Genomic DNA, 23,064 nt, shown 5'->3' on the forward strand with positions numbered 1-23,064 from the left:
GAGGCAGGGTTCTTCTCTCCGTCCAGACTTCACACTGACTACACTTTGAAAAAAATATGGAAGGCAGGCTTCCTCCGCTTGCTTCTTGTTGGAGGCATTCTCTGGATGCTTCTCATTCTCTTTGCCCTCTTGTTTCATGTTTGGTCTTGTCAATCTTCTCTTTCTTTCTTCTCAGGTCAGTATCCGATATCCCTACTCCCTCCCTCATTCTTTACCATCTTCTGCATTGGATTATTATTATTATTATAGTAACCTTTGAATCTTCTTCCTTTTGCTATTTCACCAGCTATATGCAACAAAGAAGGCCGACTCTATGTCATCTTAGACACTATTGGTTTTGTACCAAAACCCCAGCACCGTCAGTTTTCAATATTACCCATCTTTTTTTTTTTTTTTACCTTCTGCTTTCTCTCTCACTCTCTCTCTTACCAACTCTTCTTCTTCTTTTGGCTTTTTTCCTCTCTCCAGGATGCCCCATTCCTCTTGCCTATGACCCTGATAAGGTGCTCCTTCCCACTGCAAAAACCCCTGATTCTGTTGTCACAAATCTTACCTACATAACCGAGGATGATTCCTCTAACTCTCCCTTTCCTCTATTTGGCGGTAACATCAGCTGGTCTCAACGCCAAGAAAGCTTTCAACTCAAACCCCTGATGAAGGTTCAAACATTAGCTCAACTTCTTCCTTCCTACTATATAACTTCCTAACTATTAACAACCCCGAAACTTTTCTCAGGTCCATTGCGGATTTATGCCACGCGGTGGGGCTGAAATGTCATCTCTCGATAAAAGATACGTCAAGAAATGCAGATTTGTGGTTGCCACTGGGATCTTCGATGCTTATGATGAACCCCACCAGCCATCGAACATAAGCGACCGTTCCAAGAAGCTCTTCTGTTTCCTTATGGTGTTAGACGAGGTCTCTCTCGATTTCTTGAGAACAAATACTACCGTGAGGAAAGATGTTCAAGGAGGCAACTGGGTTGGCATTTGGCGTCTCATTCTACTCAAAACTCCTCCGTATGATGAACCTAGGCGGAACGGTAAAGTCCCAAAAATCTTAACTCACAGGTTATTCCCTGAAGCACAGTACAGCATTTGGATTGATGGGAAAATGGAGCTTATTGTTGATCCCTTGCTTATGTTAGAAAGGTATGAATTAATAATACACAAAAGGATGGATATAAGACACGTACATCAAAGTGATCTAGCAGACACAAATGTTCACTAGCACAGGGATTGATATCCACTATCAGTCTATGGGTTACCAAAGAAAGTGCTAAAAGATGCATATTTCTGTTTCATCTCAATTTCAGGTATTTGTGGCGTGGGAAGCATACTTTTGCCATCGCTCAACACAAACACCACCGAAATATATATGAAGAAGCTGATGCGTGCAAGAGGAGAAAGCGATACGCCCGACCTCTGGTTGATCTTCATATGAAAATATATCGATACGAGGGTTTGGAACCATGGAGTATCAAAAAGGGCACTGTTAGTGGTAAAGACTATAGCAAAAACATCAGTCTCATCATGTGCCTTAATGATTACTAACCTTCTTCTCTTGCGTTACACAGATGTTCCAGAAGGAGCAGTGATCATAAGAGAGCACACTGCAATGAACAATCTGTTCAGCTGCCTGTGGTTCAATGAGGTGCACCTATTAACACCGAGGGACCAGTTAAGCTTTGGGTACGTAGTGGACAGACTAAAAGGAGCCTTCAAGGTGTTCATGTTCCAGAACTGTGAGTACAACTCTCTCTTCGAACTGCACCCTCACATCCGAGAGCATTCCTCGAAAATCGAGTGGGTCAAGAGTCTTAAGGAACTCAAAGGGAAAGGAGAGAGTTTGAAGGAAAGTCGAGGTGGCTTTGGGCTCTGGACTCCATATCCTGGGGACCTTGATTCCGTTGAGCTGCCAAAAGTTGTTAGAACTTCTAAAGCTGGTTGAGCCAGATACATACATAATACACTAGTTTTTAACTTTCGTCTCATGGTTCTCTCTCTGCGATTTTGATATAGTTCCGAATTTTCCAATTTATAAAATACAACGCCTTTTGAATTCTAGTTGCTAAATGCAAATTGAAAATAAGAAATAGTTGCATTTGACATTCGTGATCAGTAGATCACTGATCAGTAATAAGACGAAGAAATGTATATTGATGTTGTTCTGAACCAGTAATTTGGTACCAAAAACGAAAAAATAATAATCATAAATTACAAAAAGAACCTCAAATCTCTCTTTCAAAAAGAATAATCAACCTGCTTGCTTTAGTTTCGAAGACAATAATAATAAAGGGTCTAGCGATTGGGAACAAACACCATTTATTGGGACTGACGGCACAGAGGTGCGAACCAACCGCAGAAGTAAAAAAACAAACAACGCATTTGGACATATCACCACACCAACGTACAGTAGTAGCGATTCTGTTTTTCAGTTGGTGGTGTCGCGGCTGTAAAACTGATCAAGGGTTTTCGCGGGTATACGGTGAAGCAACTCACGGGGGAAGATCCGCAGGAGTGTCCATGCCAGGTCGAGTGACTGGAAGATATTTCGGGTATCATAAGCTCCCTGAGCCACAAACTTCCTCTCGAATTTGTCCAAGAACTCAAGATATAGCTGTTTTTGCATCAGACAGGAAAAGTGTTAAGAGGAATAAGAAAAGGAAAGCGTTTAGATTGTGTAGTAAAAAGAAAAGGTTAGAGAGACCAGATCCTCGGACGAAAGAGCTTCTTCTCCAACCACGGCTTTCATGGCCTGGACGTCCTTTCCAATAGCGTAGTTGGCATACAACTAAAATCACCAAAAGATAATAACAAGTTAAGCTCAGGCTAAAAATTTGACAAGTAAGACTTACGTTAACCAAGCTTGTCTACGATGCTGGTAATAGTGTCGCACAAGAAAGAAGGTCTTACTTGATTAGAAACATCAGAGTGGTCCCTGCGAGTCATACCCTCACCAATGGCACTCTACAATACAAAGTCAATTTACTTTAACAAATGATCACCTGGCTTCATCTTTAATTTATTTTGAATCTCCCACACTTACCTTCATGAGACGAGATAGAGATGGCAAGACATTGATAGGAGGGTATATCTGTGGAACACAAAGAAAATTGGTATTTTAAACCAACTTTTAGGACACTTCATATCCGCAAAACTAGAAACAACTTACAGTTACACACAAACTAAAGTGAAACACCTTTCAAATTACTGCTATTTCGGATATTACAGAAGATACACAACACAATATATGCCGAGGGACTGTTCACTAAAGAAACACCAACTAGTATCAGTTCTAAAAACTCAAGGGGTGGTTCTAAATTTCACAAACTAAATCAAAAGTCCATAAATAAGATTGTTATAAGGTATATATGTTTCTCATAAAGGTAAAATTCCTCTTGTAGTAATATCGATTATGATAAGACCTTTGAACCAACTATCTTCTGAAAGATTGTACCTGTCTATTGTGAAGTTGTCGGTCAATATAGATTTGGCCCTCTGTAATGTATCCTGTCAAATCTGGTGTGGGATGAGTGATATCTGGACAGAGAAAAGGGACAAAATATTAGAAAACTCGAACAGAATTATTCACTGACCAGCAAACAATTAATATAGGAGCAACAAATATTCCTCAGTGAAAAGGCTATATGATCAGATTGCCCAACAGAGGTGCACTACACTAATACGAGTATACCATCCACTCAGTTTGTCAAGATTCTCAAACAGCTAGACCTAGATGGACGCTATGGAATCGGGCAACGACTTATTATAGTATGGTTTGTCTATTCCTCTAAGCCAGCTTTCAGGTGAGTTCTATCTCATATTTACTTTAACTGATCTCGATCAAGCTTACTATCTCTTATTGTTTGCTTCAAACAATTTTCGTTCAAAGTCAAAGGCAATGATGCCAAACAAAACACATACAACCACAGAAGCCACAAAGAATAAATGTTGAGCGAGTTCATGATAATAAGAATTACCATCGTTTGGCATGGTTAGAATGGGGATTTGAGTGATGGAACCTTTCCTCCCCTCAATTCGCCCTGCTCTTTCGTATATGGTAGCCAAGTCGGTGTACATGTAACCTGGATAACCACGCCTTCCAGGCACTTCTTCACGGGCAGCAGAGACCTAAGGGTATTAGTCAACGTTAAACACTATGTCAGGCTTCCTATTATCTCATAAGTACATGAGTTGTGAACAGAGCATGCAAGTATCAGTTATCACCTCACGAAGAGCATCAGCGTAGGAACTCATGTCTGTGAGAATGACAAGGACATGCTTGCCACATTCATATGCCAAGTACTCAGCCGTTGTCAGAGCAATACGAGGAGTGATGATACGCTCAATAGTGGGGTCGTTTGCCTGTACGGGAAACAGAATGAGAAACCTTCAGAATGAAAAACAAAAATATGCTTCAAGATTTCCATAGTGCGACCGAGAGACTTGCCAAGTTAAGGAAAAGAGTCACTCTCTCCATGGAACCATTCTCCTCGAAATCACGTTTGAAAAATTGTGCAGTCTCCATGTTCACACCCATTGCTGCGAACACAATGGCGAAGTTATCGTCCTCTTGGTGCTGCAAATACACATAAATGAACCAATGTGATGGTGTGATACTGTTATGACACATTAAAAATATGGCATCACACAACTAACTACTTAGTCTAGATTTTACCAAATCAAAGAGAGCATTGCAGTGCTCTCATTCAAATTAAAAGAGTCAAGAAATATTATCCTAGCTTAAACCCCTAAATTTATTTTGTAATGGGTATGTCTAACTGTTTAATGTAACAAAGCAATTTCCAGCTGTAAAGACGGACAAAAAATGTTACCTCGAGAAGATTATCAGACTTCTCTAAACGCTTAACCAAACCAGCCTGACGGCAAATCTGAGCAGCAATTTCATTGTGGGGAAGACCTGCAGCAGAAAAGAGGGGAATCTTCTGTCCTCTGGCGATAGAGTTCATGACATCAATGGTGGATATCCCTGTCTGAATCATCTCTTCAGGATAGGTTCTCTCANTGGTAGCCAAGTCGGTGTACATGTAACCTGGATAACCACGCCTTCCAGGCACTTCTTCACGGGCAGCAGAGACCTAAGGGTATTAGTCAACGTTAAACACTATGTCAGGCTTCCTATTATCTCATAAGTACATGAGTTGTGAACAGAGCATGCAAGTATCAGTTATCACCTCACGAAGAGCATCAGCGTAGGAACTCATGTCTGTGAGAATGACAAGGACATGCTTGCCACATTCATATGCCAAGTACTCAGCCGTTGTCAGAGCAATACGAGGAGTGATGATACGCTCAATAGTGGGGTCGTTTGCCTGTACGGGAAACAGAATGAGAAACCTTCAGAATGAAAAACAAAAATATGCTTCAAGATTTCCATAGTGCGACCGAGAGACTTGCCAAGTTAAGGAAAAGAGTCACTCTCTCCATGGAACCATTCTCCTCGAAATCACGTTTGAAAAATTGTGCAGTCTCCATGTTCACACCCATTGCTGCGAACACAATGGCGAAGTTATCGTCCTCTTGGTGCTGCAAATACACATAAATGAACCAATGTGATGGTGTGATACTGTTATGACACATTAAAAATATGGCATCACACAACTAACTACTTAGTCTAGATTTTACCAAATCAAAGAGAGCATTGCAGTGCTCTCATTCAAATTAAAAGAGTCAAGAAATATTATCCTAGCTTAAACCCCTAAATTTATTTTGTAATGGGTATGTCTAACTGTTTAATGTAACAAAGCAATTTCCAGCTGTAAAGACGGACAAAAAATGTTACCTCGAGAAGATTATCAGACTTCTCTAAACGCTTAACCAAACCAGCCTGACGGCAAATCTGAGCAGCAATTTCATTGTGGGGAAGACCTGCAGCAGAAAAGAGGGGAATCTTCTGTCCTCTGGCGATAGAGTTCATGACATCAATGGTGGATATCCCTGTCTGAATCATCTCTTCAGGATAGGTTCTCTCACTGGGATTGATAGAACTTCCTGGAGAAACAAAAGTCTAGAATTACATACCTGTGTTTCATTAGTGGGTGTAATTATGTGACAAGAGAGAGTAAAAAAAGCAGCTCACCAGAAATATCCAAGTAGGCCTCTGGCAAAATAGGTGGACCGTTGTCAATGGGCTTCCCTGAACCATTGAAGATACGACCAAGCATATCCAAAGAAACAGGAGTTTTCAAAACCTAAGAAAAACAAAGTGGAAAAAGTTGTGATATACATTAAAAAAAAAAGAAATGATTAATTTTCAACTCGATAGGAAAAAAAACAATACCTCTCCTGTAAATTGCACAGTGGTGTACTTGTTGTCAATTCCAGATGTTCCCTCGAAAACCTTGACAGTGAAATCAAAAGAAATTTCTTAGTCGGAGATGTAGAAAAAGGTAAACCCTGGTGCAGCATGTTTTCACTAGTAATGTAAAGACTAGGGCAAGATTAGATTGATATTGCATTTGCGTTCAAAGAAGCAACAGACAGTGAGAGTAGAGGAGGAGAAAGCAAATGAAACCTGAACAACAGCTTTCTCGCCATCAACTTCGAGAACTTGACCACGACGAGTAGTGCCATCCCCAAGACGGATATTGACAATTTCTTGGTATTTAGGTCCCTGGAGAAAGAAGAAAAGAAGTAGGTGTCATCCTCCATCCATGGGAGAAAAGGCACAGAAGACAAAAGAGCAATAAATCTAAGATATACCTTGACTTTTTCAAGGATGACAAGAGGTCCAGCGACACCGGAGACAGTTCTATACTCTGCGGTAGAGGAAGGAAGGAAAAAGAAAAAGAAAAAGCAGGCAATGCAATCAATATATATCTGAAGAATCAATATCTTGAATGATAGATAACACTTGTCAAGATCACATGGGGACTTACCCATGCCGATCTCGAGGGTGCCATCCCCATCCAATTCAAGGTTGTTTTCAGCAGCACCCATGATTTCAGATCTTCACCAAATCAAATCAGACCAAAGGGAAACACAAACGATGTCAGCAAATATAAATTATGAACTAGGTGCCGTCCGTCCGACGACGTTAGCAAAGCAAATCCAGAGTATGTATGCACTTGCATCTCCCCGGTCAAATCCTAACTAACAACATCTATTGATCGTGAATCCACTCTTTCGTTGGATCCAATACAATTTTTAACACAATTTTTGAATGAATGAATTTCTCAATCGGATCAACCGGAAACCCAAACAAACAATTCAAATCCAAAACAAACGAAGGGAACAAAGAATATGCTGAAATGATTAAAATCGGAGAGAGAGACATTGTATTAGTATTGTAAGTTACCTCTCTTTCTTCTTAATCCAAAAGATCTGTCGAGGAAGGAGACACACCGAGAGAGAGAGAGAGAGAGAGAGGGAGAGAGATCTATGCTGGTGTTGGTGTGGACTATATTACCCACTCGATTCGATTTCAATCAGTTAGTTCCCTTCCCCATCGTTTTGAGCTATTTTACGTTTATAGCCCTTTTTTTTTTACATGTCCCTTTTGTAAATTTTAATCATTCTTTTTTTTTTAATATTTGACACATACAGTAATAAATTATTTGTTGATCTTTTTTCCTATTTTACATTTGCTTTGAGAGAGTTTTGATAATGAGAAAAGAATCTATTACAAATTTACAATGTTTCCATTCTTCATTTTTTTTTCTTTCTAAAAAGATGGAAAACTCTCTTAGGCAAAAGATTTGTTGATAGTATAATATAACTGGATACAAAATGTCTACTATAATAGTGTTGGAGGGAGGGAACTTTAGAAGGTAGAAGCAGATAAAAATAAACTTTTGAAAAAAATTATTAGGAAGAAGATCAAAGAGAGAGAGAGAGAGAGCGTATAAAGATAGTGAATAAAATTGATTTGCTCCAGTCTCCTCCTCCACAGCTAACAAATAAAGAGGAGGGAACCCAACAAAAACACTACTACTTATTAGAGTATCCTTCTTTCCCCCTCAGTCAATAATGATAATATATATATATATATAAATAGTTACAGAAGATCTTGGAAAAGAATATATTTTTCTTAAGGACAGGGTAAAAATATCAATTGGCAGCAGCTAAGCTTGCTGTGTGGGAGTTGTTGTGCAAGGCGCCAAGCTGTTGTGAGGCACATTCACACCCGCGCCTCTCACTGACACCGTCGGTCCTTTTAACAAGCTTGCTCTGCTCACTAGGTTTGTATCGAAGAAGACCACTATCACTGTTATGTCATCGTGGAAATGTCTCCTCACTCCTCTGTCAATCTTTTTCAGGTCTGAGTATCTCATCTCTCTCTTCTTTGCCGCTTCTTGAAGCGCTACTTTCACCAGCCGCTTTGCAATCCCCTGCCCCAAATAAGATCATTCATTAATTAGTATGTTCATATACTGTATGATGAAACACTGAGAGAGTGAGTTTTAATTCTCACGTTACGCGGATGATTGTGTACGATGTCTACTGCTTCTTGATTACTCATATGTTCCCACAGTCCATCTGAAGCACATATTATAAACTGATCTTGCGGCTCCAGTGTATGCACCGTGATCGCCGGCTCTGCACTCAGTAACGGCCTGCTGAACGGTGACCTCAGCCTGAATTTGGCGTACAGCGGCTCCCTGTTGAACTCTGACCGTTTCAAATACACATCTCCAATGGATCTTGACACCTGAGAAAGATAGAGAATAGTTCAATTCAATCACTCAGAGAAAGACTAGAATTCAATTGTAAGATATATATATCTTATCTTATCTTAATATCTTATACCTGAATGATGCCTTTGACTCGCCAGACGTTATGTTTGAGAAGCACAATATCCGGATGATCCGGATGCAGGGCCTGAAGTTCCCGTCGTACTGACTCTATAGATGCGTTGTGCTCGGCCGAGAGCTGGGTGGCGTGAGCCTCACCAGTGACCCTCGTGACTTGTCCCAGCACTGCCCTTGAGTCCCCCGCATTGGCCACATAGAGCTTCCCATCGCAGATGACGCTTACAAGACAGCAAGACCCTACAGTGGCTATCTGAGGTCTAGTTTGAAATTGATTGGTGACTATGGATAAGAACCCTTCTTCAGTCGCTTGGAAGGCTTTTCTGATCACCTCCGATGACATACACTGTTGCTCCGCAGTGAACCCTGTGCACCCACCACCACAAAGATAGATAGAAAGATATGAGATCAAGTCCTATATATCTAAAAAAGGATAACCTATTGAAGGAGAGGGACGGACTCTTGAGGTGGTGGAACATATGATCATTGATGAAGCGGGAAGTCTCAGGGCCACCGTGGCCGTCGTAGACGCCAACAAAGGTGCCGTAGGGACCAGAGGGGAGGGAGCTAAGAGAGCCAGACTCGAGCTGGCTCTGGTCCTCGAGCAAGCTGTTGGCTTGGACAACGGCCATGGAGAAGTCACCAAAGACGTGCTGAGCGGAGTCGCGGAACCAAAGGAGACCCTCTTGACGGCCGCCGGAATCTGAGGCCTGGTGATCTGACCGTGGCCAGAGACAGGCATTGAGAAAGTTCATCAACCCAGATAGCATCCCTCATCTCATCCACCACAACATAGAAGAACTTATTGACAGTTTTAAAGATGAATCTCACACACAAACACAGCTCTATCTTTCTTTCAGAAAAGGAGGTCCTAGTAGTCTTCTTCTTCTTCGGAGGAGGAGGAATAGGAACCGGAACCGCGCAGCAGCGGACAGCTTTAGACTTATAAGAAGAGAGTGCTTCTACTTGTTGTTCCTCTTTCTCACTGCAGTGTCGTCGTCCGTGAAAGACAGACAAATAACGGAAAAAGTGAGAAACAATCTTGGATTGGATTGGATACACTCCACAAGTAATGAATGGAAAAAAAAAAAAAAGGAAACGAATCTGTGCTTGTTTGGATTTGCAAAGATGGAGACTTTGTTTCTAATGATGTTAAAAGATAGGAATAGATACAACAACATTAGAAAAGTAGATTGATGCAAGTACTAGTGCTCTGTAGATTTGGTAAGGCAAAAAAGCTAAAGAAACAGTAAAACAAAGTCCAACGATTCCTCTAAAAGAAAAATCAAAAAAGGATTCTTCCCCTGAGTTCAGGGGGTGGCAGATTCAAACTGGGTCTCGTATTCTCGCTTCTATCCAAAGAAAGAAAGAAAGAAAAAAAAGGTGGAAACTTTACCTTGGAAGATGGGGGAATCTAAACACAGTTGAGCAACAAGATGAAGAAGAAGAAGGAGAAAGATGAGCAAAGGGATTTTTTTCAAGATGTGGGCGTGGAATTTTCTTCTCGTATGTATGTATGTATATGTTTATGTTAGATCTACGACGGATCAACCAAACTTTAAATTATTCTTTTTTCTTTATTTTCTAAATTATTAATCCCTTATTTTTTATTATTAATAAAAGAAAATCAAATAAGCTAGCGGATGAGGAAGAACCGAAGAAGCAGCAGTAGAGGAAGAAGAAGAAGAAGACCCCAAATTGACAACAAATAGTATAAAAGATGTAAGAAATTGCTCTCTCTCTCTCTCTACAAAGTCGCAACAAAGTCACAACTTCGACTTATGATCTTTCTATGTCTCCGTAAACAGTAATCAATGACACAAGTAAAAGAGATTATTATTGGTTTAGCAGTCGCTGAACGTGACTTTTTTTTCTTTTTTCTTTTTTTACAAGAAACAAGAAATACTGATTAGTGGCAAAAAAAAAAAAAAAATTAGTAGTTGTGATTATATTTCTGGTTTCTTATTGGTTAATTCAATTGTACCGTTAGTTAGGCTATTATGAGTGGTTTAGTAACTTGTATTTAAGCTTTTTTACCTTGTAAACACATTTTTCATCTAATCAAGGTTTCACATTTATATTTGATATTGGTTGTGTATATATATATATTTTTTTTTAATCCTATCTACTCTCTCTAATCTCTAGTCTCTTCTTAGTAATAGTAGTGATATTCTTCTTACCTTACCAGACAAGACCCATAAAAGACCAACGATGGAGAGGTCGGAGCCAGCACATCAATGGTCCCAGTTTCTGGCTCCACTATTTTTAAATTAAACTATTTTTAAAGATTCCAAATTAAATTATTTAAAAATTTATTATAGTATATAAAACTATACAATTCAACAAAAGAAATATTCAAATTTTGCCCATTACTCGGTCAAAATTTTCTGATAAAGTTAGATTAGATTTTATTTTTTAGTATAATCGGAAATCACTTGTAATCTGCGGAAGAGTGATTAATTTCTAAGATTTTTTTGTTTATATGTGATTAGTTAAATATTATTTGAAGATTTTATTTTATTCTTTGGAATATCCATTTTAAGAGGATCCTAATCCTAAATCTATATAACATATCAAATAATTAATCCATATAACCTATCAAATAATTAATCTTAGTTATAACTTATATTAATATTATATGGTCTACCAATTTGAAGTTGTGTACTTGATGTGTCTGCATTTTATAGGGTTTTAACCATAGTTTTTAGGATTGTTTTGAGTCTTTTCCTAGGTCCAAGTGTGCTTTTAGAGTCCTTTTAGTCTTTTGTGAGTCTTTACAGGTCCTAGGTGACTTTGGAAGGAATCTGAGCGTTTTGGGGATGAAAACATGCATCTGGAGCCAATTGGTTGAAGACTGATCGAGCTAGAAGGCAGATGGAATGAGAGCAGAAATACGTTCCGGATCGACTGATCCTTTCGAGATCGACCAATCCAGTCCCCGACGCAAGTTTTCCTTTTTTGTTTTAAACCGACTTTTAGGGTTTTATTTTGATATTTAAGTTAGAGGCACGGCCTCCAGAGACATAAGCTTTATTTTCTGAGACTATTTTGTATTGAGAGCAAAGGGAGAAGATCTCTAATCCTTCTTGACACTTTGGAGAAGATTTCTAAACCCTATTTTCTATTCTTTTGCAATTCAATTATGTTTTCTTCATTATTGATTTGCTGTTTCTGCTTCTCCATGTCTGAGTAGTTTCACTGTTGGGTTTAGGGTTTCAGAAGGGTTTCTATGATTAATTGATGCTAGATTTGTTAGATTAGGGATTGATCTTATTGTTCTTCATCTATAGTTGTTCTTAATGCTTAAGCTAGATTGATCACCTAGATTAAGATCTTAGGTTTAATTCATCGGGGCACCAAAAGTGTTGTTGAGTTGCTTGAAAAGAACATAGGTGAGCAAGGTGATCCTTAGCCAACGACAGTTGAAGTTGAGGCACCTTGTGAACATAATCAAACTTGAACTTATTGCTTGCTAGGATTGTTTAGATTCAAACGACGGTTTAGAGTTTTATCAATTCCTTGCATAGATAGCTAATGCTGCGACAGTAGGTTAGTTTTACATTCGAGATTTGAGTTCAAGAACGGTGTTTAATGCTATCCCAATTTATCATCTAATTTCGTGGTCATGTCCCCTAACTGATTCCCTGCGCCCAATATTTCCTTTTTGATTTAGAAACAACTTATTTACTTTTCCGTTTCTAGATAGTTACTTGATTCAAAAACTTTTCCATTGTCTTAGCTATATTTGATCTTGATAATTTCTTAGTGCAATTGTTTGGTCTCTGTGGATTCGATCCTGAAGTGTTACAACGATACCACTAGATCGTGGTGGAGTACACATTAGGTTTTAATTGACCTGTTGATCAATTTGGCGCCGTTGCCGGGGACCAAAACGATTGCCTTTGAGATTTTAGAATTGAGTATAGTCTAAGATTTTATTTTTGTTTTTACTAATTATTTTTATTTTCTCCTTTTGTAGATTAAAAAAAAAATGAAAACTGGTTTTGGGGCCATGGATTACGATGACTGGTCACAGGAAGAGGAGACCACATTTGATGAAAACATTCTAGATGAACCTTATCTGGAGCCACCANATAGTAAGGTTTCCCAACTGGATTGACACCTTAAGTATTACAACTACATAAGGTTAACTGAACCTACTAGGACACACGAAAATCCTAGTATCAACTGCATAAGGTACAAAGTCTTTTTGTGAAGCGTGGGAGAGATTTAAGGAGTATATGAGGGATTGTCCTCATCATGGCTTTTCACAAGAGAATTTTATGAACATCTTCTATGGAGGAATTGACCAGAAGTACCAAATGGCACTCGATACTGCCAGCAGAGGAGATTTTTCTACTAACACTACTGCTGAAGCAAACCTCTTGATCGAAAACCTTGCAGCGAGTAACAGCAATCATAGTCATGAGTATGATCGTTCTTTGCATGTTGTTAGTTCTGTGGATACAAATGTTATTAAGAATCTCACTGCTAAGGTAGACCTTCTTTTGAAGAGAGATCAAAAAGCTATCAACATGTGCGACGGGCAGACAGGTGTTTATCAGCAAGTTGGAGTACATTCAGGTTTTGAGCGGACAAAGGAGTTGAACTATGTAGGAGGACAAGAGAACTATCAGAATCATGGGTTTAACCAGAATTATAGAAATTATCCTAATCTCGCTTACAAAAGCACTAATGTCGAGAATCCTCAAGATCAAGTGTATCCTCCACATAGTCAACAAGGTAACTTCCCGCAAGGGTTTGAGAACAAGGGTGCTGGATTTAATAGCTCAAATGTCCAAGGATACCACGCTCCATCTGCAGCTCCACTAGATAACAAACTAAAATTGATGATGCAAGCACTGCTGGACGGCCATAAGAAAAGTTCTGCTGAGATTAATGTCAAGATGGATAGCATGTACAATGATTTGAATGGGAAATTTGAGAGGTTGAGTTCACGTGTTGATTCCATTGATAAGAGAGTTTGTGCTATTTCTTCTAGCTCTAAGAACAAAGAGTCATGCAATGCTAAGTTGTGTTGTGATCAACTCATGTTTGGCTTCCGCAGAGCCATGATCGATCAGTCTTGAGCATAGGAGTGTTTGCTTTGAACTAACACTCTTATGATTGCTTTAGTACTTTTGATTTTTGAATGAAGCTTGGAAAGAACATGAGAAGAATTAACACGCCCCAAAAGACCCTCACCGACGAGAACAAGAAGTTGATCCTGCGTTGTCTCTAGCTTTGAAAGGAATTAACCGGATTTAACTTCTTGCCTTGGGACTTGGTATACATCGAACAAGACTCCTCCCTTAAGCAATACAAGACAATCATCTCCTCACAAGTATGCTTCCCCTCTCTCTTCCCCTCAATAATCAATAAAAAAAAAAGAGAAAAGAAGAAGAAGAGGATATATGTAATAAAGAAGTGAACCGAGGGTTGTGCGTAAACCTGTGTATCCTTCGAAATTCATGGAAACCTTTCCAAAGAAAAGAGCAAAGGATCAATAAAAGAAAATACAATGATACCCTAGAAAATTAAGGAAAAATCGATCCTTTGGAAGTGAGAAAAGAGAGAGGAAAAGAAGCATATGTAGGAAGTCTTGGGCATTAAAAGGTTGAAGGAGTCAACAAGTTCAGTGATCGATATTCCCTCGACGAGACCACACATTTTTCACTAATCTGATTTAGAGAGGCAACTAGGCCTGGGCAAAATATCCGGATCTGAAGATCCGATCCGAACCCGATCCAAAAAACCCGATCCGAACCTGTATCCAAAATTTTAAAATACCTAAACGGGTTCTAAATCTCTAAATCCGAAAACCCGAATTCGAACCCAATCCGAACCGAAATCCGAAAGGGTATCCGAATATACCCACATTATTAATATATAGTAGTAATATATTAGTAATATTTATAATTTTAATTATATAAATGTTCAAAATATTCAGATATTTAGATAGTTTCGATAATTTGAAGTATTTAAACTGTTTATTAGTAAATTTGGGTAAAAAATACTCTAAATTTTTAGATATATTACGTATTATTGAATAATTTAGACTAAATTAGATACTAAAATTTTGAGTTTTGTGAACTTTGGGTAATCCGAATCCGAACCCGAAATACCCGAACCGAATTTGATCCGACCCGAAGTCTAGAAATACCCGAATGGGTCCTATATCTCTAAACCCGAAAACCCGAAAATCCGAATTACCCAAACCAAACCCGAACGGGTACCCGAATGCCCAGGCCTAGAGGCAACAATGGGGATGCTGAAGGTTTTTTAAGGTTGTGGAGTTCAGAGTAGGAAGTGTTGATCCTAATCATGGGCAGAGTACAAAAAGTAGTTCTTAATTTCATTTGATGAAGAGTACAAAAAAGAGGTTCTAAAGATTATGTGAGTTTCCACTTTCAAAACTTTTCTCTGATCATGAGTTTTTGACTGTTCTTGCTTGAGGACAAGCAAAGATTCAAGTCCGGGGGAATTGATGTGTCTGCATTTTATAGGGTTATAACCATAGTTTTAGGATTGTTTTGAGTCTTTTCCTAGGTCCAAGTGTGCTTTTAGAGTCCTTTTAGTCTTTTGTGAGTCTTTACATGTCCTAGGTGAATTTGGAAGGAATCTGAGCGTTTTGGGGATGAAAACATGCATCTGGAGCCAATTGGTTGAAGACTGATCGAGCTAGAAGGCAGATGGAATGAGAGCAGAAATACGTTCCGGATCGACTGATCCTTTCGAGATCGACCAATCCAGTCCCCGACGCAAGTTTTCCTTTTTTGTTTTAAACCGACTTTTAGGGTTTTATTTTGATATTTAAGTTAGAGGCACGGCCTCCAGAGACATAAGCTTTATTTTTCTGAGACTATTTTGTATTGAGAGCAAAGGGAGAAGATCTCTAATCCTTCTTGACACTTTGGAGAAGATTTCTAAACCCTATTTTCTATTCTTTTGCAATTCAATTATGTTTTCTTCATTATTGATTTGCTGTTTCTGCTTCTCCATGTCTGAGTAGTTTCACTGTTGGGTTTAGGGTTTCAGAAGGGTTTCTATGATTAATTGATGCTAGATTTGTTAGATTAGGGATTGATCTTATTGTTCTTCATCTATAGTTGTTCTTAATGCTTAAGCTAGATTGATCACCTAGATTAAGATCTTAGGTTTAATTCATCGGGGCACCAAAAGTGTTGTTGAGTTGCTTGAAAAGAACATAGGTGAGCAAGGTGATCCTTAGCCAACGACAGTTGAAGTTGAGGCACCTTGTGAACATAATCAAACTTGAACTTATTGCTTGCTAGGATTGTTTAGATTCAAACGATGGTTTAGAGTTTTATCGATTCCCTGCACAGATAGCTAATGCTGCGACAGTAGATTAGTTTTACATTCGAGATTTGAGTTCAAGAATGGTGTTTAATGCTATCCCAATTTATCATCTAATTTCGTGGTCATGTCCCCTAACTGATTCCCTGCGCCCAATATTTCCTTTTTGATTTAGAAACAATTTATTTACTTTCCGTTTTTGATTAGTTAATTTATTCACAAAACTTCCTCTTTTGTCTTAGCTATATTTAATCTACATAATTTCATAGTGTAATTGTTTGGTCCCTGTGGATTCGATCCTGAAGTGTTACAACGATACCACTAGATCATGGTGGAGTACACATTAGATTTTAATTGACCTGTTGATCAGTACTTCCATTTTATTAAAGAGGGGATATATGGATGGACTAACCAAACAGTGAGAAAGAATCTAACAAGACTAGTGCTACGACGAAACACTATATATATTATTTTTAAAGCTAATAAAGAAAATAATCGATATTTTTGACATAATTCAAAGTCTTCTCTTTTAATTAAAGCCATTTAAAAGAAAGAACCAAAATAAATAAACAAGTGGAATGCACATAATAATATTCAGCTTAATGAGTTTGGGTCAAATGTAAAGAATTTTCATAAACGCTTAAAAATACTATATCCTAAGACAAATCAAAGAAAGAGAATACCTAAACCGTAACACACGTATCATATTTATACTGAAGCTACTTAAAAAAACACAAAATTGTTATCGAGATTTTTCTTACTTACTCCATTTTTTTAAAAGTACTATTTCTTGTCAATTAGTATATATAATCAAGATTTTAATCGGTGAGGATATAGTATATTAATCATGTATAGTCTACAAATAATATATGTGGATTCATGAATCTTTCGTTTTTTTTTGCCCCCACACACAATTTGTATCAAACGTTTAATGCCCATAAAAGTGGTGGTCCAAAGACCCTGAGAGATAGATATAAATAAAATAAAAAAATTAGAGAAGAGGCTTGGCCTTGAAGAATGTAAAATTGCATATCAAATTTTTTATATAAACCAAAATTTGGGACCCGAAAGTGATTGGGATAAAGTGAGATATGTCACTTTACCTAACATTATTTAATTTTATATTAATGTATTGTACCACTAAATTTGGCCCTTTCTCCTCCATCGACTCTTTTGTAGTTATTTATACTTTTGTAGTACTAATAATAGAAGAAGCAACTATTGAAATTTTCAGCTCCAAAAACGTAAACAAAACTATCAGTAAACTTTTAGTTAAGTAGTAAGAAATTAATAGCTTGTTTCTACTACAACATGAATAAGTCCAGGGTAATTTGTTAATGCTCTAGATTCCGGGTCTAACTTGATGTATGCAATTAATCCTTTTAGTTTATGTTATAATTTTGTTCTCAACAAATAGATACACATTCCATAACCTAATTTTAGCCATGAGATTGTGAAATCTAGCTGCTACTCTCCACGCTCCATGATAACTGTCTGACACTATATATAAAAGATTATGTATGTGTGAACGTACATAAAATTGATTTATAAAGATACAAAAAAGAATAATAACATAGCTCGGGTGGTGTGGACTGTAGAGAAGGTCGTCCCTACTTACAGAACATAGCTTCCATCAATCACACAAAAATCCAACCACTCTCAACCTTTCACTTCAGGACCAACTTCATTATCCAATCATATCCCAATACCTTCACTATACATATATAATGAAACTGATCATAGGATTAAATCACAAAATAATGTTAGTAGCTATTTAAATAGCATTTATATATATACTACAAATACAAAGAGAGAGTACACAATCTCCCCACTTTATCAAAAACACCACAAACACTTCGACGCGAAAACTAAGAACAGTCACATATCGTATATCATACGGTTGATCAAGAAACCAGTATTCCACTTATCAAAAAAAGAAGGAAAAGAAAACAGTATTCCTAGTTCAAAGTCTGGCCTACCGACTTAAGAATATTAATGGCTGGACCGCCATGAAATGAAGAATTGGTTTTTGTTTGAAAACTTATAATCTTTCAAAATAAAAAGATTTGAATCATTTGATGCTCTCTGCTAATATTAGTTCTCTCTTTAATTTGCACCTCAAAAAGCTCGTATATATCCCCCGTTAGAAAAGACGTGACAATATATGTCAATTGATCCTTTATGTTTTCATATATTGGACCCATGCATGCATAAATATCTGTAAATTATAAGGTTTTTATGGTCATGCATAAACAAGTTTACTTTAAAAATTAAGAAGAATTAATTAACTGGAAGGTTGAGACACGTTCCTTGAGATGATAACACGAGCATATATTCTTCATCACTTTTACAGCATATATCATATACGTACTCTAACTATGTGTGTGTACATGTTTCTCAGAATTAACAAAAATAATAGCAAAGATGTCGGAGAGTTTCAAAGTGTGCTTCTGCTGTAGCAGAAACTTCAAGGAGAAAACGAGGCAGCCACCAGTGAGCATCAAGAGACTCTTCGAAGCTTACTCAAGAAACGGCAAGATGTCTTCCGAGGAGCTTCTAAGATTTGTGAGTGAAGTCCAAGGAGAACGGCACGCAGGGTTGGACTACGCGCAGGATATCTTCCACAGCGTCAAACACCACAACGTTTTCCATCACCACGGACTATTTGATCTCAACGCTTTTTATCGCTACCTCTTCAGCGATCCCAACTCTCCTCTTCCCCTGCCTGGCCTGGTAAAAAGTTTTCAACCTTTTTTCTTCAAAAAATGTTTGTGTGGTATAGTTAATAGATATGTTGTTGATTGGGTTAATTAAGGTGCATCATGACATGAAGGCCCCGTTAGCGCATTACTTTGTGTACACGGGACACACCTCTTACTTGACTGGGAACCAAGTGAACAGCAGAAGCAGCGTCGAACCGATCGTGCAGGCTCTTAGAAAAGGCGTAAAGGTGATCGAGCTCGACTTATGGCCTAATCCTTCAGGGAACGCTGCTGAAGTTCGTCATGGCGGGTTGGTCCCCTGCCTCTAACGAACTCTCCTAATCAACAGGCTCCAAATTTTTTAAAAAGTGTTTTCTCATCTTTTGGTTCTGTCATCACTTCAGGACACTGACATCGCATGAAGATCTGCAGAAATGTCTGAGCGCCATAAAGGATAACGCGTTTCACGTGTCTGACTATCCAGTCATGATCACTCTTGAAGATCATTTGCCACCCAAGCTGCAAGGGCAAGTTGCTAAGGTGAGATGGTTCTGCAGCAGAACAGAGTATATATATTTCCTGTTTACAAAATTTAACTGATAATATCATGTTTGTAGATGTTAACTAAAACATTCAGAGAGATGCTGTTTCGTTGTGGCTCAGAGAGTCGTAAGCATTTTCCATCACCAGAAGAGCTTAGGAAGAAGATTCTGATCTCTACGAAGCCTCCAAAGGAGTATCTTGAGAGCCAAACCGTACAGCCCACAAGAACTACTCCAATGGTTAAAGAGACTTCTTGGAGCAGACCAGCAAGTGTGAGATGAAGTACTGATTTTTAACCCCGAAATGGGAATGATTTTGCGAACATTCATAAATTTCCTCTGTTGTAACAGAGTAATAACATGGCATGGAGAGCTGAAAACAAGATTCTTGAAGAATTGGAGAGTGAAGCTGTGGGATATAGAGACTTGATCGCAATTCACGCTGCCAACTGCAAAAATCCTTTGAAAGATTGCTTGAGTGATGATCCAGAGAAGCCTCTACGGATTAGCATGGACGAGCAGTGGCTAGAGACAATGGTTAGAACCAGAGGAACGGATGTTGTCAGGTAAAAAAATATACAGCGAGAGATGAGATGAGTCAAAAGTCAAGATGTTGTTTAAACCTTTGATCAAAGTTAGGAACAAAACAGGTTTACACAGAGGAATCTGGTGAGGATATATCCAAAGGGTACAAGAGTGGACTCGTCAAACTACGATCCTCTAGTTGGGTGGACACACGGTGCTCAACTGGTTGCTTTTAACATGCAAGTAAGTACTGGAAGTGGCTCATGGTCATGTTGTACGAATTAATGATTATATACACCGTTTGAGAGATACTCACTTGTAATAAATATAATATATATATGTTGGAAAGGGACATGGGAAGCAACTATGGATAATGCAAGGAATGTTCAGGGCGAATGGTGGATGTGGGTACGTGAAAAAGCCTCGCATCTTGCTAGAACACACACTCTTCGACCCATGCAAAAGGTTTCCCATTAAGACCACTCTCAAGGTGAAGATTTACACAGGCGAAGGATGGGAGTTGGATTTCCCTCAGACACACTTTGATCAATACTCTCCTCCAGATTTCTTCGTAAAGGTAAAGAAACAAACAACAAGAACCACTTTTAAGTTTTAACCCCCATTGACCCTGATCCATTAAGATTAAATTGTGTGTGTGTGTGTGTGTGTCACATATCAGATTGGAATAGAAGGAGTACCGAGAGACACGGTCTCTTACAGAACGGAAACAGCTGTCGATCAGTGGTTTCCTATATGGACCAACGACGAGTTCCTGTTTCAGCTCTCTGTTCCAGAACTGGCACTTTTGTGGTTCAAAGTGCAAGACTACGACAATGACACACAGAATGATTTCGCGGGACAGACATGTCTTCCTCTGTCGGAACTGAAGTCCGGGGTTAGAGCAGTCAGGCTTCACGATCGAGCAGGCAGAGCTTACAAAAACACGAGGCTGCTCGTGGGCTTCGCCTTTGACCCTCCTTATATGTTTCGTTGAATCTTTATTTTGTTTGCTTCAAACAAGCAGTGTGTGTATTCTCTGTTCTATTCTGCCAGGGGCCACGGTGTGACGATTTATGTAATATTAATATGTAATAACTCCATAACAAAATACTAAAAGAGATTCGATTCCATATTTTATTATATAGGGGATATTTCATACTGTAATGTTAAAGGGGGACTCTGTAGCCGCCTGCCTTGAACGGGGTAGCCTTGTTTGACTTGCCATCTCCCACCGCATATTGTCTCCCTTTTCTTACTACATATATAAGAGAGGAAGAAAAAAGGACAGAGAGCTTTGTTTCTTCACTTCTTGTTTCTGAGATAATCAACGCACCATGGAAGAACAAGGTACCATAGATATCGTCATCGTCGGCGCCGGAATCTCTGGCCTTTCCACGGCAGTTGGGCTCCATAGGTGTGTGTGTGTGCCTTTTGAGTTGTTATTAAATAAGCAGAGTAACTTAACAAAAGTGGTGTGTGTGTCACTGTCACAGGCTTGGGATCAGAAGCATGGTGCTGGAATCTTCGGAGATACTGAGAGCCACAGGATTCGCATTTACGACTTGGTTCAATGCTTGGAAGGCCATGGAAGCTCTCGGCGTTTCTCAGCATCTTCGCAGTCTCCATGATCGTCTTCAAGGGTATCATCAAACTAACACTCTTATTTATTAGTATATTCATACCAATAGGGAACTCATTTATTAATCTTGATGCAGATGGGTGGTTGGATCCATTTCTGCGGCAAATCCTTCTAAAGAGATGCTGTTTCCAGAATCCGAGTATGTTTCTTCTTCCCTTGCACAAAAAGCGTGATGCTACACAATTAAGTAAATCAGAAAACTTCAATGATCTTGTTGAATGGTTTTGTCAGAGAATATGAGTCTCGATGCGTACAGAGGAAGCTGTTGTTAGAGGCTTTAGCAGGTGAGTTGCCTGAGGAGACCATAAGGTTTTCGTCTAAGGTTGTTCATATCGAATTGTCTGGACACCACAAGATGGTTCATCTCTCTGACGGGACCATCCTTAAAACCAAGGTTGTAACTTCTTGTCCTCTGTAGTGTATAGACCATCTCAGGCCTGGTCACGCTACGGAATTCCTATGTTTCTAAATGACTTTCAGGTTTTGATAGGGTGCGATGGTCTGTACTCAGTGGTTAGTAAGTGGCTAGGCTTCAAAAATCCGGCTACAACTTCCCGGTTAGCGATCCGAGGGCTTACCCATTTCCCGGCAGGCCACGGATTTGGGAAAAGGTTCTTCCAGTTTTATGGAAACGGTGTTCGTACAGGTTTTATCCCCTGTGACCACAACACTGTCTACTGGTTCCTAACCCACAGCTCCACTGATATAGGTAGACGGAACTTTACCTTTTAATCTACAAGTTCTTGTTCCATATCCTCTACTGTAATTGACTCTTCTCCTTGCGCTTGTTAGACGAGGAGACAGATCCGGAAATTCTGAAAGAGTTTGTGCTTAACAAGATCAAAGACTTACCTGAAAACATTAAGAGTGTCGTGGAGACCACCGATCTTGATAGCATGGTGATGTCACGACTGAAGTACCGACCTCCATGGGAACTCCTATGGTCAAACATCACAAAAGATAACGTATGCGTAGCAGGGGATGCGCTTCACCCAATGACTCCTGATATCGGACAAGGCGGTTGCTCAGCCATGGAGGATGGAGTTATCCTGGCTCGTTGTCTCGGTGAAGCTATAAGAGCTAAGAATCTGAAAAGTGAAACAGAAGATGAAGAAGAGAGTCATAAGCGGATTGAACAAGGTTTGAAAAAGTATGCAGCAGAAAGGAAATGGAGAAGCATAGATCTTATAACAACGGCATATACAGTAGGTCTCATACAGCAGAGCAGAGGGAAGTGGATGAACCTGTTCAGAGACAGGTTCTTGTCGTCTTTCCTTTCTCGGTTGCTGCTGAAAAAGTCTCATTTCGATTGCGGAAGCCTTGTCTCCCGTGAGCAAGCAGAGGATTGAAAAGCTTGTTATTCAACAACTATAGATAAAGAGCTAAAGACCAGTGTTCACATATGTTTCACTTCTAGTTATTATATAGAAACTCTGTATAGAAAGAAAGGACTAATAAAAAGCCACGAGTCAAGGTTCAGTAGTGAACAAGAAGCTAACAAGGCAAGGTCTTTCTCCATCTTTTTCTAGCTCTCTCTGGGTTTCTTCAAGGCTTCCCCTTATTATT

The 23,064-nt window shown here is 38.9% G+C and overlaps 5 protein-coding genes across 5 annotated transcripts; 3 read left to right on the forward strand and 2 right to left on the reverse strand.

Moving 5' to 3' along the window:
* LOC104729157 lies at positions 10 to 2,061 on the forward strand (the record flags this gene model as incomplete). Its single annotated transcript, XM_010448056.2, is given in 6 exon segments — positions 10 to 175; positions 287 to 358; positions 469 to 659; positions 736 to 1,151; positions 1,316 to 1,500; positions 1,577 to 2,061. Coding segments are annotated over 6 exon segments (1,404 nt in total), but the record flags the coding sequence as incomplete, so codon positions are not given.
* LOC104729158 (V-type proton ATPase subunit B2) lies at positions 2,140 to 7,461 on the reverse strand. The gene is made up of 15 exons (XM_010448057.1): positions 7,321 to 7,461; positions 6,902 to 6,972; positions 6,726 to 6,781; positions 6,538 to 6,636; positions 6,304 to 6,363; positions 6,103 to 6,214; positions 5,806 to 6,014; positions 5,421 to 5,549; positions 5,198 to 5,335; positions 3,983 to 4,133; positions 3,460 to 3,542; positions 3,049 to 3,096; positions 2,916 to 2,969; positions 2,710 to 2,793; positions 2,140 to 2,619 (listed from the first exon to the last, which is right to left on the reverse strand). Exons 2-15 carry the CDS (start codon positions 6,960 to 6,962, stop codon positions 2,434 to 2,436), a joined length of 1,470 nt encoding a protein of 489 aa, XP_010446359.1. The 5' UTR covers positions 6,963 to 6,972; positions 7,321 to 7,461; the 3' UTR covers positions 2,140 to 2,433.
* On the reverse strand, positions 7,810 to 10,535 carry LOC104729159 (probable protein phosphatase 2C 64). Its single transcript, XM_010448058.2, has 5 exons — positions 10,170 to 10,535; positions 9,234 to 9,758; positions 8,772 to 9,139; positions 8,437 to 8,673; positions 7,810 to 8,353 (listed from the first exon to the last, which is right to left on the reverse strand). Exons 2-5 carry the CDS (start codon positions 9,541 to 9,543, stop codon positions 8,087 to 8,089), a joined length of 1,182 nt encoding a protein of 393 aa, XP_010446360.1. The 5' UTR covers positions 9,544 to 9,758; positions 10,170 to 10,535; the 3' UTR covers positions 7,810 to 8,086.
* Positions 18,302 to 20,996, forward strand: LOC104729162 (phosphoinositide phospholipase C 3-like). Its single transcript, XM_010448062.2, has 8 exons — positions 18,302 to 18,823; positions 18,906 to 19,102; positions 19,197 to 19,332; positions 19,410 to 19,607; positions 19,686 to 19,900; positions 19,985 to 20,102; positions 20,209 to 20,436; positions 20,539 to 20,996. Exons 1-8 carry the CDS (start codon positions 18,515 to 18,517, stop codon positions 20,851 to 20,853), a joined length of 1,716 nt encoding a protein of 571 aa, XP_010446364.1. The 5' UTR covers positions 18,302 to 18,514; the 3' UTR covers positions 20,854 to 20,996.
* LOC104729161 (FAD-dependent urate hydroxylase-like) lies at positions 21,100 to 23,030 on the forward strand. Its single transcript, XM_010448061.2, has 6 exons — positions 21,100 to 21,273; positions 21,353 to 21,499; positions 21,575 to 21,637; positions 21,730 to 21,892; positions 21,979 to 22,207; positions 22,291 to 23,030. Exons 1-6 carry the CDS (start codon positions 21,194 to 21,196, stop codon positions 22,845 to 22,847), a joined length of 1,239 nt encoding a protein of 412 aa, XP_010446363.1. The 5' UTR covers positions 21,100 to 21,193; the 3' UTR covers positions 22,848 to 23,030.

Source organism: Camelina sativa, chromosome 12, assembly GCF_000633955.1.
Source record: "Camelina sativa cultivar DH55 chromosome 12, Cs, whole genome shotgun sequence".
In the NCBI taxonomy this organism is placed as follows: Eukaryota; Viridiplantae; Streptophyta; class Magnoliopsida; order Brassicales; family Brassicaceae; genus Camelina; species Camelina sativa.

What these genes read in the sequence shown, in the direction of transcription:
- LOC104729158 (XM_010448057.1), bottom strand. Translation starts at nt 6,962, where the DNA reads ATGGGTGCTGCTGAAAACAACCTTGAATTGGATGGGGATGGCACCCTC. An exon ending in TCATCCTTGAAAAAGTCAAG is followed by an intron (nt 6,637 to 6,725) that starts GTATATCTTAGA and finishes TTCTTTCTCCAG; the next exon opens with GGACCTAAATACCAAGAAAT. An exon ending in GGCCTACTTGGATATTTCTG is followed by an intron (nt 6,015 to 6,102) that starts GTGAGCTGCTTT and finishes TTGTTTCTCCAG; the next exon opens with GAAGTTCTATCAATCCCAGT.
- LOC104729159 (XM_010448058.2), bottom strand. Translation starts at nt 9,543, where the DNA reads ATGCTATCTGGGTTGATGAACTTTCTCAATGCCTGTCTCTGGCCACGG. An exon ending in GAGTCAAAGGCATCATTCAG is followed by an intron (nt 8,674 to 8,771) that starts GTATAAGATATT and finishes TATCTTTCTCAG; the next exon opens with GTGTCAAGATCCATTGGAGA. An exon ending in TACACAATCATCCGCGTAAC is followed by an intron (nt 8,354 to 8,436) that starts GTGAGAATTAAA and finishes TATTTGGGGCAG; the next exon opens with GGGATTGCAAAGCGGCTGGT.
- LOC104729162 (XM_010448062.2), top strand. Translation starts at nt 18,515, where the DNA reads ATGTCGGAGAGTTTCAAAGTGTGCTTCTGCTGTAGCAGAAACTTCAAG. An exon ending in AGAGGAACGGATGTTGTCAG is followed by an intron (nt 19,901 to 19,984) that starts GTAAAAAAATAT and finishes GGAACAAAACAG; the next exon opens with GTTTACACAGAGGAATCTGG. An exon ending in CTCCAGATTTCTTCGTAAAG is followed by an intron (nt 20,437 to 20,538) that starts GTAAAGAAACAA and finishes GTCACATATCAG; the next exon opens with ATTGGAATAGAAGGAGTACC.
- LOC104729161 (XM_010448061.2), top strand. Translation starts at nt 21,194, where the DNA reads ATGGAAGAACAAGGTACCATAGATATCGTCATCGTCGGCGCCGGAATC. An exon ending in ACGGCAGTTGGGCTCCATAG is followed by an intron (nt 21,274 to 21,352) that starts GTGTGTGTGTGT and finishes TCACTGTCACAG; the next exon opens with GCTTGGGATCAGAAGCATGG. An exon ending in ATGCTGTTTCCAGAATCCGA is followed by an intron (nt 21,638 to 21,729) that starts GTATGTTTCTTC and finishes TGGTTTTGTCAG; the next exon opens with AGAATATGAGTCTCGATGCG.